Source organism: Xiphias gladius, chromosome 11, assembly GCF_016859285.1.
Source record: "Xiphias gladius isolate SHS-SW01 ecotype Sanya breed wild chromosome 11, ASM1685928v1, whole genome shotgun sequence".
In the NCBI taxonomy this organism is placed as follows: domain Eukaryota; kingdom Metazoa; phylum Chordata; class Actinopteri; order Istiophoriformes; family Xiphiidae; genus Xiphias; species Xiphias gladius.
The window spans coordinates 16,473,232-16,486,848 of NC_053410.1; the positions used below are offsets into that span (position 1 = coordinate 16,473,232).

A 13,617-nucleotide genomic window follows, 5' to 3' on the forward strand; every position below is an offset into this window, starting at 1 on the left:
CACAGAGATGATATGACCCCTCTTTTCCTGTGACACTGACTAAAACGGCAAACAAGTGCATTTCTCAAAATGTCAGACTGTTCTTATAGAGTGGCCATTTTGTGGGTTCTATTTGAAACCTACTCTGCAGTGGATGCAGTCTGAAATGTAGCAGTGTACAATACTTTAGTTAAAAAATATTTCAGGGAAAACAAAATATTGACTTAAAAATGTGTGTGCTAAGAAAGCTTGTGTTTTCATTACCTGCATTAACTGATTTTTTTAAAGACACTTGGGGGCCATAACAACAAGTTGTAGATATATCACTTAACATACAGTGTAATCACCTTTTAAAATGATATGCCAAACTTTTTAGTAAAGTTACGGAGCAGAATTAGCATTCATTTCACTGGGGTTTCTGGCCGCCTGATGAATGTAGGTCCAATGAATGTAAGCTTTTCTTTAAGCTCTGTTTTTTGTCTTCACTAACTCATGAGGGAAATATCTGGCTCTTAAGCAACTAAATGCTTCAATATGTTCACCAGCCAGTCGCTAATGTTGTCTGTCTGCCATTTGGTGCTTGGCAGGTAGTGTACCATAGGTTTTTAGCTTTTTTACTGAAAACAGCTGCCTGCTGTTGCTGAAAACTGCCTCTGATGAGAGTGGTGAGAGTGAAAAAATAAAGGTTTGGGCCATAAACCAAAACAATGAGCTGACAGACTCTAAAACGCTCTGTTGAGCTGAAGAGAAAACAAAGATACGATATTGTGATATTGTCTGTGGGCTCATCACTATGAGAAACTCCTTTCACATACAAGTAATCATGTGATCCATACAAAAATATTGATTGTAGCTGTACCTTCAAGTAAAGAGGTTAAACAGAATAATTCTTTTCAACCCTCAGTGTTGCTTTTAAGCAAACAAGTTTCAGCCATTTATCACAGTTTATAGAATACATCACATTTTCCTTGCATGCAGACTTCTGGAAATTTTGTGGAAACCAAGGAAATGTAAGATCTAACGGAGTCTCCCTACACATGAAATTACTGAATTAATCAAACTATGATGGGATGTTCTTTATTAGTCTTTTCCGCAGCTGTGCTGTTTTGCACTGTTTTATTTGATTCTTTAACCTAACCCAGGGCACTGGAATAAAAGATATGATGTAACCTAGCCTAGCTATATATATATATATGTATATATATATATATATATATATATATATATATATATATATATATATATATATATATATATATGTATATATATATATATATGTATATATATATATATATGTATATGTATATATGTATATGTATATGTATATATGTATATATGTGTATATGTATATGTATACAGTATATATACAGAATATTATAATTATAATTCTAGACTGCCTTAGTTTAGTTTAGTTTGATTTTGTCTCATTTGCTTCAATATTGTCTTAAAATATAATTCAAATTTTGGTTATAATGGCCCTTGTGTGTATTTCAAGGATGAAAATACAGTAAGTGAGGAGCCAGGTCAAGATACAGTAGTAGGAAGAGCAGAAAAGATGTATGTTACTATCTTTGATTTAAACAAATTAAAGACTTTTATGTTGTGCAAATAAACATCTTGGATGATTTTAGTTAACCTATTTACTGCAACTACCAGACTGTATTACCTGATCTGTCCCTTTGCTGTATTTAGCTCAGATTCCATTTTTAAAGCTAGTATGTTATTTAAGGCTTGAGTAGAAACCTGAGTAGCCAGAATTCTATGTATGAGCATGTGAACTAGTATCATTTTGCAGATACACATCCTATGGGACAGAAGGAGTGCACACCGTGTAATCTTGTGGGTAATCCAAGTTACATTTGTGGCTACATGATGTTCAGCAGAAGAGTGAAGTGTCATAGAAAAGGGAGTCAAGCAGCACTAATAGAACATGATAGCCTCTGCACTGGAGGATCTCTGACAGTGAACTTTGATATCCTGACACAATGGCCCTTTGTTTAGGTTACCTGGGTAAACTATACAGTATTTATTCATAGAGTGCAATAGACATGCTAATTAGCTATCTTTTCCAGTACTCAATGTCAATGTGATTAGTGTTATACCACACTCTATGTGGTGATGTATCACTGAGCAAATGGAAAGTCACAAAAGGCATTTCCTGCTGTAACCTCCCTGGCATTTGTAGGCTGACACTCAAGATATCTATGTTACTTAGAGATCCTGTTCCACAGAGCTTTAAGCGCCTGTCCTTCAGTATAACAACATTTCCCCACCAGAATGTTCTGAATACTTACTACCTCTACAACTTTAATTTAACACCCCCCAATCCACCAAACCCAGTTTGTGATGATTAAACTGAGTACAGTAACTAAAACTTGCAATCATTCTACCTCTCGTCAGACAAGGTTACAGGCCTGCAGCTGCTCTGGTTGGTAAAAGGTAAAGCAAACATAATTAGACTGCATTTGTACATCCCTGCTTCTCTGGCTCTGTTTATTTGCTTGCTTTAGTTGTCTTCGACGGGGGAGTTGCCAGATTGTCTTTTGGCCCCACTGCTACAGGAATGACGAGACACAGTGGTGTGTGTAATTAGAAGGCAAGTGTACACAGCTCCCCACAGTGTTCTGACCTCGTGCTGCAGGAACGACAGCCACACAGCCAGCACCGGGCCCTATCCCTCCTTCATCCTACCGTGTAAATGCAACAAAGCCCACAGCTTGCAACAAAAGCTAACAATATATCCAGCTCGTCTAGTCCACATTTCTCTCCATGTCACTGTGCCCCTGAATTGGGCCTTCGGGCTCACGACGGAGTCCATTAAACAGAATGGACAAGCATCTTAATTAGGGTATGGTGTGGAAAGTGGGATGATTAAAAAAAGGGAAAAAAAATACACTTTTTCCCTTAAGGGGTCATTAGATGTTTCCTACGTCAGAGATGGGACCTTCTCAACAATCATCAACATACATCATATCGAATAATAATGTTGGTCAGTTGAGACTATTTAAAACTGTGTAGTTTGGATCAACATCTCAGTTATTGCTTTGCTAAATGCTATATTCAGCCGTTTAGATTTTAAGGAATCCTTTCTTTTTGACTTTTTGATCTAACAAGTAATGCCTAGTTTTTAAAATCAAATCAACATTTTACAAAACATAAATTTGCCACTTTTGCATGTGTGAATACAGGGATGCTAGTCTCAAAGCAGTTTACAAAGTCTTATATAGATCATTTGTAGAGTATATCGTTGTTATCTATGGCATAGTTCAAAATATTGTGATATGTGACATAATTCAAATATAAGTAAATATTTTCCCTTTCTAATCTACTTTCTACTCCAACTGATGTAGATATTTAGCTTTGCTATTATTTAACTGATAACAAAGTCTGTCACTTTGCACAGTCACAAAGCCCTCTAACACTCAATTTCACTTGAACGTGAACTTGTCCATGTTCCAAAGAATTACTGTTTTCAAAGTCTCAATAGTTGGAGGCCTGGAGAAGGGAGAGAAACAAGATGAGAGAGTGTTCTGGCACAACTTTACACATTGACAAGTGTATAAAACTGGCAGGTAACGCTTGACAGCACAGCTTTGTACAGCATTTGCAGCATTGACAACTAGTAATTTTTAGCAAAAACTTCTTGATTTTGCGCCAGGCCTTTGGGACAAATCTTGTCATGTATCAGTTTTATTAAATACAGTATTTGTTTATTACGTTGAGTTAATACCCTTATAAAGGGAATAGTTGAATGAAGTGAAACTTTTTTTCTGTTATTTGAGGACCAAGTCATTGCAGGTTGATAAGTACAGTATATCATTAAAACAACTCGAAATTTTCCACAATGTGAATATTTTCACAAAAATGATCACATAAAAGCATTTTTAATAAAATAAACCAATGACATTTTGACAAGCAGATATTTGTGCCGTAAAACTACATACAAAAAAATATAGTGAACTTATTTAAAGCACCATTTCTGAATTAATTCAGAGAGCATGGTGTACTGTAATGGCTGCAGGAAAATTAAACAATTAGAGCAAAAACCGGTTAATTGTGTTTATTTTGTGCCCCTGAGTAAGATTTAATGCAAAATTTACAAGAGTGCCAGCAAAAAAGTGAGGCTTACTTTAAATGGCTGAGTTTGTTTTTATGTACATTACTACAGACAAGTCCAGGTGCTGTGCAGTTCCACAGTGCCTAGCTTCTCATGCCCTGTCACTGACTATTTCCTGAAGTTATCTGAATAATCAAAAAGTTGAAACAACTTGTTTTGGGGTTTTTTTTTGGTTTTTTTTGGTTTTTTTTAAAAAAAATAGAATTTTGTTTCTTCTTAGCCAGATTGTATTTTGTCATACTAAATTAACAGCCACAAGCAGACATTGGAAAGTGAGCATCAGTCAGCCTGAGGAGAGAGAGTGCACTGTTCATACCCAGCAAACTTAATAAATTCAAGATCCTTTATGTGAAACTGCTTGATTGATTGTTGTAATTAGAGTATTTACTAGCTGAAAACATTTGTGTGGCACACAGATTATCAGAAACAGTTGCAAAGCTTAGCTAGTCTGTATAAAAGGGTGAGCGACTATCATTCAAAATACTGTGTGGTAAAACGGTGACTTTTTGACAGATTGAGCTTCCGACTGACCTGAATGTGGTTCCCGATAAGTTAAAGTTATACCGTGGGAAAAGTAGCTCACCACCTTACACAAGTCTATTCCAGTTGGATTATTCACTTTGAATTATGGCAGTTCCCTGTCAGCTCTTCTGTAAACATATTGTCTTGTGTCTGCAGTCTGCAAGAGGGGATGCTGGGGAAGGGAAGTTCATTTCGTAGCAATGATGTAAAACATACTCTACATAGTTCATTCTAACAGAAATATGACAATCCAAGGCAGAACAGGTTGTTTTAGCATGTATACAGTGTTTGTATTGTAGCTGTGGGGCTTCATTTAAGCAGGTATTAGCTCCAATATGATATAGAACTAAATAATTTAAGCTTAGATTTGTTGGATTTCCTGGGTTTTTAGATTTTTTTTTTTATCCCCAGTGGTCAGGTTTTTGCAAGTCACTTCAGTTCAGGTCATCGATAACTCCAATCACTTGTGCCCTTGGCTGTGGATTTGTATCAGAATTGAGGGGTAATTCATTTTTGACCAGCAATATGGAAGGTGACCTACAACGAGAGACTCAAGCGCTCCATGTGTATACCAAGAGATGCAATTTTTATAAGTTTAATGTTTCAGAGCCATGCAAACACCAGCTCTTACATCTCCTAAAAACGCTTTTACATCAAAGTTGACATCTATACTCTTAGATTTCATGGTGTTCTGGACAGCTGAGTACTGCATTTCTGATTCTGTCAGAAACACTTCACACTGTCAAAATCATGGCTTCTTTTTATGTTGCAAATGTGTAATCAAATTCAGAGTTAAACCATTTTTTGCCAAGTTGATAAATGTTCTGTCATATGAATATGATGGAATATCAGTCTGACATTACTGAGTCTTTGTAATTTAATATATCATTCCAAATGTCATTCCATAAGGCTGAAGTGAAGTAATGTGGTTTTAGAAATTTGCTTAAATTTCCCCTTAACACAGAAGGCTAAAACTGTGAATGGGAAGAAACATCAGCCTTGTGGTCCCGTTCTCAAAATAACAAGATAAAACCACATAATGACTGTAAAGGATCACAGCAACAGGAAAACTAGTTTATAATACAGGACACTTCTCATCATAATAAGGAGACAAGATCTCCTTATTACAAAAATGGTGGCAAAATTTTTACAAGATTATTCAAATACACTTCTGTAATTGACAGAGCCTGAAGTTGTTTATTTTCTGTGTTATTAGAAGAGCGTTGTACCACAGTCCTGGTAGTAACTCAGGGGAATTTGGTTCTGGATCCCCTTGTGTCATATTGCCGCAGTAAAGCGGTTAAGCTGTTGATTTATATAAAGAATTGGGCTCTTATGTACAGCTATGACACAGCTGCCCTAATATGGATGTGCATGGGCTGAGGGCCCACTTAATACATACAATCTGACAAAATCGTGTCACAGTCATGTCAATATAAGTGCAACTCACAGGCAAGCTGTATTAGCTCGTGTTTCTATAGGGGCAATTTTTAAAACCAGTATTACCATGGCTCCTGTTTTCTGAATGGTGTTTAATACGAAGCTTGCAGGGAATAGGCAATGAATTAGTCACGTCTCTGGTGGAGCCAGACTTAATGTGATAAGGGTAGGTAATCATCTTCTGCAGATATATAATTCACTATTAATAGCCATTCTAACTCTAAATTTAACCATGACAAATGATTGTATTTCTGACTCATTTTACAGACCCCTCACACGCCCCATCTTTCCTGTTCCCCTCTAACCTATTTCAAAGAGTTGCTGCTACTGGCCCAAATGTGTCACACCTAACAAGGCTTGCTGAAAATTTAGCCTGTCAATATGTGTCAAGCCTCATTCATCAGCTAACGCTCTTTATCGCAGCTGTCTTTCTTCTTTCGCATTTCACCACCAAGAGGCTTGACTTTGCCCTGAGCTTGCGTAGTTCAATCTCACCCCCAGGTCCTCTGCTTCAAGGTGTAAAAGCAATGACAATCACTGTCCTTGCTAGACCTAAGTGCAATGAGGGAAACAGAGGAAGGGGCTGGGGCTAAACAAAGCGTAACGAGCTGATTGTGGATCTCTCAGCAGAATTGTGGCAGATGTTGTAACTGGTGATTGACATTATCTGCTCTTCTCTCATCGACCGGTTGTGACAGGCATGAGAATCTCACACCTGCATGAGATACACATATACTGAGTGTCAACATACTGACACAAAGTAACATATGTTGGGTTATTCTCTAACAATTTTTTAATCATTTGTTCGCAATGAGAATATCTATACTTCAATATGCTGTATTTTTTTTGTTCCCAGGGTCTGAAAGGTGACCCAGGGCCAGTTGGCCCAGTTGGTCCCAAGGGAAACACAGTGAGTCTGCCATACATAGTGGGCTTGACAAAATTACACCATAATTGTTTTTTGTTTTTGTTTTTTTTTTTAATGAAAACAGATTTTTCGGTGAATCTGCTTGACTTTCATGAGCTGTAATCCCAGTCTCAGTAATGTTTTTGCCCATCTGTTTGAAGTGCTGCTATGATTGCTACTCCCAACATGGCCAGCTAAAGAATATTGCTATTGCTATCATAACTTAGCAAGGCCTTAATGGTGGTCATATACAGTAGCCTTTGTCCAGGCTGACAGAAAATGTTCCACTCACTATATTTGCAGAGTATTTGTATATTCAGAGGGATAGCTGTTTGTACTGGACGTACCCAACAAAATCCCCTTATCTTGCCCTCTCTAAACAGTTTTTATGGGACTAAAGCCTACAGCAGAAATGTGGATTGCAATAGCCCTCTGCTTCTGGGACTGCTCAAAGGGACTCTTGATTTAAAATATATTTGACATTTGGTCTCAAACATTAGGAATCCAACAGTTACATAGGTACGTCCTATACAGTAGGCCATGACTGGATTCATTATTATTATTATTATTATTATTATCCGTTTTTTTTACAGGGACAGTGCACGCTAATACTCATTGCTGTTGTGCCCGGACAGATGTCATAAAGTCATCCTACAGAATATATGAATTTAAGATTATAAATTACAAAATTGACCTGACATTTAACAATGCTGGAAGTACGAGCGACGAGTTTGATGCAAAACATTGTTATAATCTACAGCCTCTTTATCGTCTGTTCACTGACATCACTGACATAAATTCATTCATAAAGTCTTGTTGCAATGTAGAAAATATTGGTTTTTTTTAAACTTTTCTTTTCTTTTCATCCCACAGTGGGATTATTTTCCATGTATGAGATGAAATGTTTTTCTGTAATTAGTTGCCATATCTCCAGCTCTTTTATTTTTCCTCCCTTATTGGGGCTTTTTTTTCTGTTGTTGTTGTCTTTTGGTAGAACTCACCGCATAATTGTAGGTGCAATGCTCTGTCTGCCAGCCTTGAAGTTATAATGAGGTCTGTGTGTTTCTGTGAAGACAACAGAGAATCACAGGGTATTTTATCCTATTTTCCGGATGGGAGGGTGGAGGTGGGGGTGGAGAGAACGTTTGTTTGTATTGAAACTGACAGAGGGAGGCAGATTTGGAAGCACAGAGTAATGACTCCCCTGAATATCCCATAGCAAGCATATTTTAGCTGTGACATTCATTTAGACAACAAAATGGATATGAACTACAAGCACATTCTTTTCTTTCATCCACATCTGATAAAAAGGATATTGTCAGTTAAAAAGTCCACTGATTCTCAACAAAGTGCTTTATAAAGTACTGTTGGGATTGTGGTGAAAAGGGGAGAGAACTGCAAAAATATTGGACAGTGATACGTGAATTTTATCTTAAAAGACAAAAAAACGAGAGAGGTAGTGAAAAGCATCTGAGATCATTGCTTACATTGGATTATGCTGGCGTCAAAAGACATCTACTTCTTTCCTTATATGACTTTTTGTAACTGCCTGTATGTCACAGTCACCAAACAATGTTATCATACCTGTCCATTGTTAATACTGCAAAGCTTTTACATGATATAGTACGGCTGTGTTTATTTTAAGGCCTGTCACATTTAATAACACCAGCCCACCTGCCAGTTGTTTGACACGGTGAAAGTCATCAGACGGGCTTCATGTCATGACATACTGTAAATACCAGTTAATGGTCCTGTATAGAACATGCACATGGTTCATATACTGAAATATTACTGCTATGCATAATCGGTCTTATTTTACCTGGCCTTCATTTTTTTTTACCACAAACATGATGAGCTTTTGGGCTAGATGATTAAAAGTCAAAAATACCGTATATTGTACCATACGGATTTAGCTGAAGCCATTTCCATTGCACACAGTATGTTAAAGATGTTACTTACTGAAGTTTTTCGTGTTGTCATTAATTACTATATTCCTTTCCAGGGTGATGTGGGTAAGCCTGGAGCTCCGGGGCTGCCTGTAAGTTCCCACTATTTCATTTACATGTCAATATGCTGTCTGTATATGTAAGGAAATTAAAAAGAACTTATGTACTCATGCGGGTGTGACCTGAAAAGGCTGGGCTGAGCCTTGTAAATATCCGCCTTTTGGCTTACTAGGCACTGCACACATTGCTAAAACATCTGGCCCGCAGTGATGGCAAGTGAGGCACTCAGGTGAGCAGTCCCTGTGTCACATTACCATCGCCTGGGAATGGGTCAATCAAGGAGCAGATAGACAGGGCTCAGTGGACATCCTCACATGGGTCAAAAGGGATAGGGATGAGCAACCAGGCAGAAGAGAATGGAGCTCCAAGCTTCGGGGCGGGGGAGGAGGTTGACAAGTAAACACTAGCTGTCTCCTACATGGGTGAGACATGTCCTTATGGGGTTGGTGGCTGTCCTTGCAGACTTCTTGCATTTATAGACACCCTGGAAGAGCTATACCACGCTTTATGTATTTCAATCTTATAACTGGATTGCCTATGCTAGTGTTTTTTCTGTGGTCCAGAGGACAGAAAACATAAATGTACTCGTTCCAGTGCACAAAAAAATTGAAGGTACATATGTCAGCAAACAGCAGATATATATACTCTCAGATGCTTGCATAGTCACCTATCAACACGTAGTAAAGTGTGGACACAGATGCAAACACACACACTCTCATTGTAGCTAGGGAGTTGATGGCTACTAGAGATTAAAGGTATACTGCACGTGGTTAGCTAATATTGTACACATCACGAGGGGATCAGGCTACCAGTTTTAATCAGCACTGGAGTAATATGAAAACTGTGTCCCACTGCTTCTGGTTTGCCCTTTTTATGTCACAAAGGGGTCACAATACCCACAGAACACTTTCACCATCCATAAGATATTCTGTAATGCTAATTTTACATTTATAAGGAAAAGTAAAATAACAATCTTTCCCTTACTAAGGAAAGATTTTAGCAAACTTTTTCCTGCCATTAAATTGGTTGGTGAGTGTGAGCAGAAAATGTTGGGAGGAGGATTGTAAAGTAGTGTTGACCAGCTGCGAGTGCATTTGCATGGCATTGCTTGTTACCCAAGAGGTCAAAACTCTGTGCTCGCAAGCCAACAAAAATTGTACCCTTGTAAATGAACAACTGATTTATTTGCAAAAGAACTGCAGGGAAATTGAGACATGTTTTATTTAGGGTGTCAGAGGTCAGAGCTGCCACTCTTTTTTATAGATACAGTTGCAAATTACATTGTTAAATAGCTTTTTTCCCCTTTTGTTACTTTGCGTGAGGTCGTTGACAGCTGTTTCCAAGAAAAGTCAACAGCATTTGACGTTTGGATGCCAATCGAAAAAGGACACCAATTATTTGGCTTGTATTTGAAATCTGAGATGTTGTATGTGGCCTCATGTCCATTCTGTGGCCTGGTGGATAGACGACTCTGCCCTTTTCTGACAGTGGCCAGCAGGGAGCCTGGGGAGTTGTAATAGTCATGCCCTAACTTCTCTTAGGGTCACTGCAGCCAAGGATAATTACTGTACCTCATGACCAATTTTGTTGCTTGCCTATAAGTGGCCAACATGTATTGTTATACAGTATATGAATCTGGTGAGTTGCGTTTTCACACTGACTGACATGTTTTTGATTGTTTATTTGTTTCCCAGGTTGACAAAGAATGTCTCAAAGGAGATCAGGTACTATAATTAAGTTTATATTGTTTTCACTGAAAACATCAAAACATTCTGTATTCTTTCTTTCTTGCAAACATATATCTTTATTTGCCACATTCAGGGATCTCAAGGTGACAAAGGAGAAAAGGTAACAAATTAATCACCACATTCAAGTAAAGTATCTAATTTTTGTCTGTTTTTCTTGTCGGACAAAGTGCACATAACATGTTCTCAAGCAATTGAGTACAACTATTGGGTTCACCAAGAAATTTTTGAAGCACTATAACCATATCCTTGCACAACAACTTCAAAACAAAATCAAGGTTAGGCATGTACCTTGATTAACTTGGTAATAGTTCTTTACTGTATAAAGTAATGGAATTAAGCTCTAATCAACCATGGCTGCAAATTGCAGAGAACATTTGGCACAAACATCCCTCTACATCAGTTTTTAAAAGAAGCAAGCCATAGTGTCTTCCTACAATGTCAGATGTACTCGAACGTGGCGCCCTGTTCATTACTATACATGTCCTTTCCCTAGGGTTTGATTGGGGTGCCAGGTCATCCTGGGGAACCAGGCAAAGAGGGCAAAAGGGTGAGTAAACAGAAAGAGTCCACTAGTTGTGTGGCCTGGCGAGAGGTTGTACTGACTGAGAGGACCTAGCCTGGGGAAAGGCCAAACAGCAGCTGAGTGGCTGTTGTTGTTTACGGGGAGGCAAAGATGATCTGTGGAAATGGGACTGCAATAGGCCTGGAAAGAGGGAAGGGGTGGTGTGGGCCTGTTGTATGACAATTAATGAATGGGTTCCATGGTCAAGGGGTCACATACACTCACAGTGTGACTGGCAGCACATATGGTTAAGTCCCACAGGGTTGTGGTGGACGGTGTTCAGTTTCCTAAAAGGCCAGCTTGGTTTGGGATAGAGACAATGTCCATGACTGAATCAACTGAAACATTGCGTCATATTTCTCACCTCTAAATGTAATAACTGTGGTTAGGAAGACCAGTGTCATGGTTTGTAATATTGTGCCCGAAATCAAAAATATGTATTTATTGCAATATTGTTAATTCAGGACGGCTTCTTTTCAATTCACTAATACACTTGTAAACATTGTAACATTATGGAGGGCTGAAGAATGCCCCACTACAAGAATGTTATTGTTTCGTGACATCACAGCTGAAAGGCAGTGTTCAAGGACAGGTGGAAAGAGTGTCCTTTTGTGTCCAGCTTAATTGACTTGGTGTGAATACCTCCGCCTGTGTCACCGTGACCAAAAATAAGCTCTTAGGATGACTGACTATTCCTGTTTGTCTTACAGAGAATGCTCATAAAGTGGCAAAAAAAAACATTCACTCCGAAAACATTCACTGCTCTGCTGCAGCAAAATATAAAATATATAGCAGGTTGAGCTGTAGTGCACCGATAAGTAGGTCAGGCAAATGTTCTTTTCAGATTAAGCAAGAGCCGAGATGAGGCACAATACTCGAGACATCTGGACAGAAGTATCTTAAAAATTCCACCCTTCTGTGTGTGGATTCATTCAAACTCAACACTTGTTCCAATAGCATTAACAATTTATGACCTATCATCGGTTGTGTTATTTCTCAATGGATCATTTTCCCCAATGTATGAAGTAATACAATCTATTGTCACGGAAAGCATTCATGATCAACAGAAGTGAGCTCAGAGACTGGTGCAGGTGTTTTCTGATGCTTTTGTCTCTCTACCTCATTAGTTGGGTGTTACTTTATGCCTAACCTGACTTAAGGAGGGACTGGGCGTCGAAGGGACCGAGTGTCAGAGGCATCAATTATGGTGTGCACTTTTCTTCAGGAATACAATTTTATGGTGAATCTTTCAATCATAACTGGTTCTGAGGAAATAGAAAATCACTCTGTGTTTGATGTTGTGACTTCTTGGTTTCCTATCTGACAATAATATTTCTTGCACTACTTATTTCTGTGAGGATTTTGTAGATAAAACAGCCGTAGGGCTTTAAGCTGGCCATCTCAGACTTTCTGCTGTTGTTGTTGCTGAAGACAGTTCTGATCTATTAATAACCTGTCTTTGATGACTGGCTGACTTCACGGTGACTGTTAATGTGCTAAGGTTTCTGCTTATTCTTAGCTCTAGGAGTCACATGTTGCCTCGAAGTTGTTGACCAACCTGTGTTTCTGCAGTTTGACAGCCTATTTTAGGAAGGTGGACATGTATCTTTATCGGAGGCTAGCTAGTGGCCAGCTGATACAGCAAGAGAGTCTCACCCAATTACCAACTCTTGTCCATGCTTGCAATTTATTGGTTTCACTAAGAGCCATATCTGCTGTACAAATGATGCAGAATATCTTGACGAAGACTGACCACTCCACAAACTTCAAAGAATAGCCAGGAGTGGAAAGCTTTCACAAGTCCTTAGATTCAAGCCAGACGGTCTCTCACACTGTCTACTTCAATTTATTGTTGAGGAAAATACGACCACACTAAGCCATTTAGATTTACTTCAAGGAGATGTGGAGGACATTGTAGTGAGGAGAAGAGGAATGATGCCATTTGCACTGATCCTTCTCCAAAGCTTAAAGCAACATATGCAAGAGAGGATATCAAGGGCAGTCACCCAACCCCTTCTGTGACCCCATGTCTAACATTCACAGAATCTTGATTTTATCTTATTACCTTGATGGATGACTAGTTCAGTTAGTCAAGGCCAGTCCAACCACGTCTACGAATTTATGAGAATGTATTGCCCCCACATTACACATTGCCATTAATAGTGATGTGAATGGCTTGCTTTTATCTATTATGGATGGCATGGACACAGAATAGCAGGCGAAGAGTAGGATTTTGGGATTCAGTGGCACATTACAGCAGATCAAAAATGAAGATGGGGAGCACCAGTAAAAAGGATATGTCCCCCTCACTGACTGTGGTGTGCTAAAATATTCAT

At 38.6% G+C, this 13,617-nt stretch overlaps 1 protein-coding gene across 9 annotated transcripts in view; it reads left to right on the forward strand.

The window, feature by feature from the left end:
• Positions 1–13,617, forward strand: part of LOC120796319 (collagen alpha-1(XIX) chain-like) — a 109,475-nt gene that overhangs the window by 33,151 nt on the left and 62,707 nt on the right. For 6 of the 9 annotated variants that reach the window (XM_040139014.1, XM_040139017.1, XM_040139013.1 and 3 more), the window contains exons 12-16: positions 6,915–6,968; positions 8,968–9,003; positions 10,666–10,695; positions 10,793–10,819; positions 11,213–11,266. The exons of 2 other annotated variants lie outside the window; for them this stretch is intronic. In XM_040139014.1, coding sequence (XP_039994948.1) covers positions 6,915–6,968; positions 8,968–9,003; positions 10,666–10,695; positions 10,793–10,819; positions 11,213–11,266 — 201 coding nt within the window. The remainder of the gene's footprint in view (positions 1–6,914; positions 6,969–8,967; positions 9,004–10,665; positions 10,696–10,792; positions 10,820–11,212; positions 11,267–13,617) is intronic. One more of the 9 variants, XM_040139019.1, reaches the window with a different exon arrangement.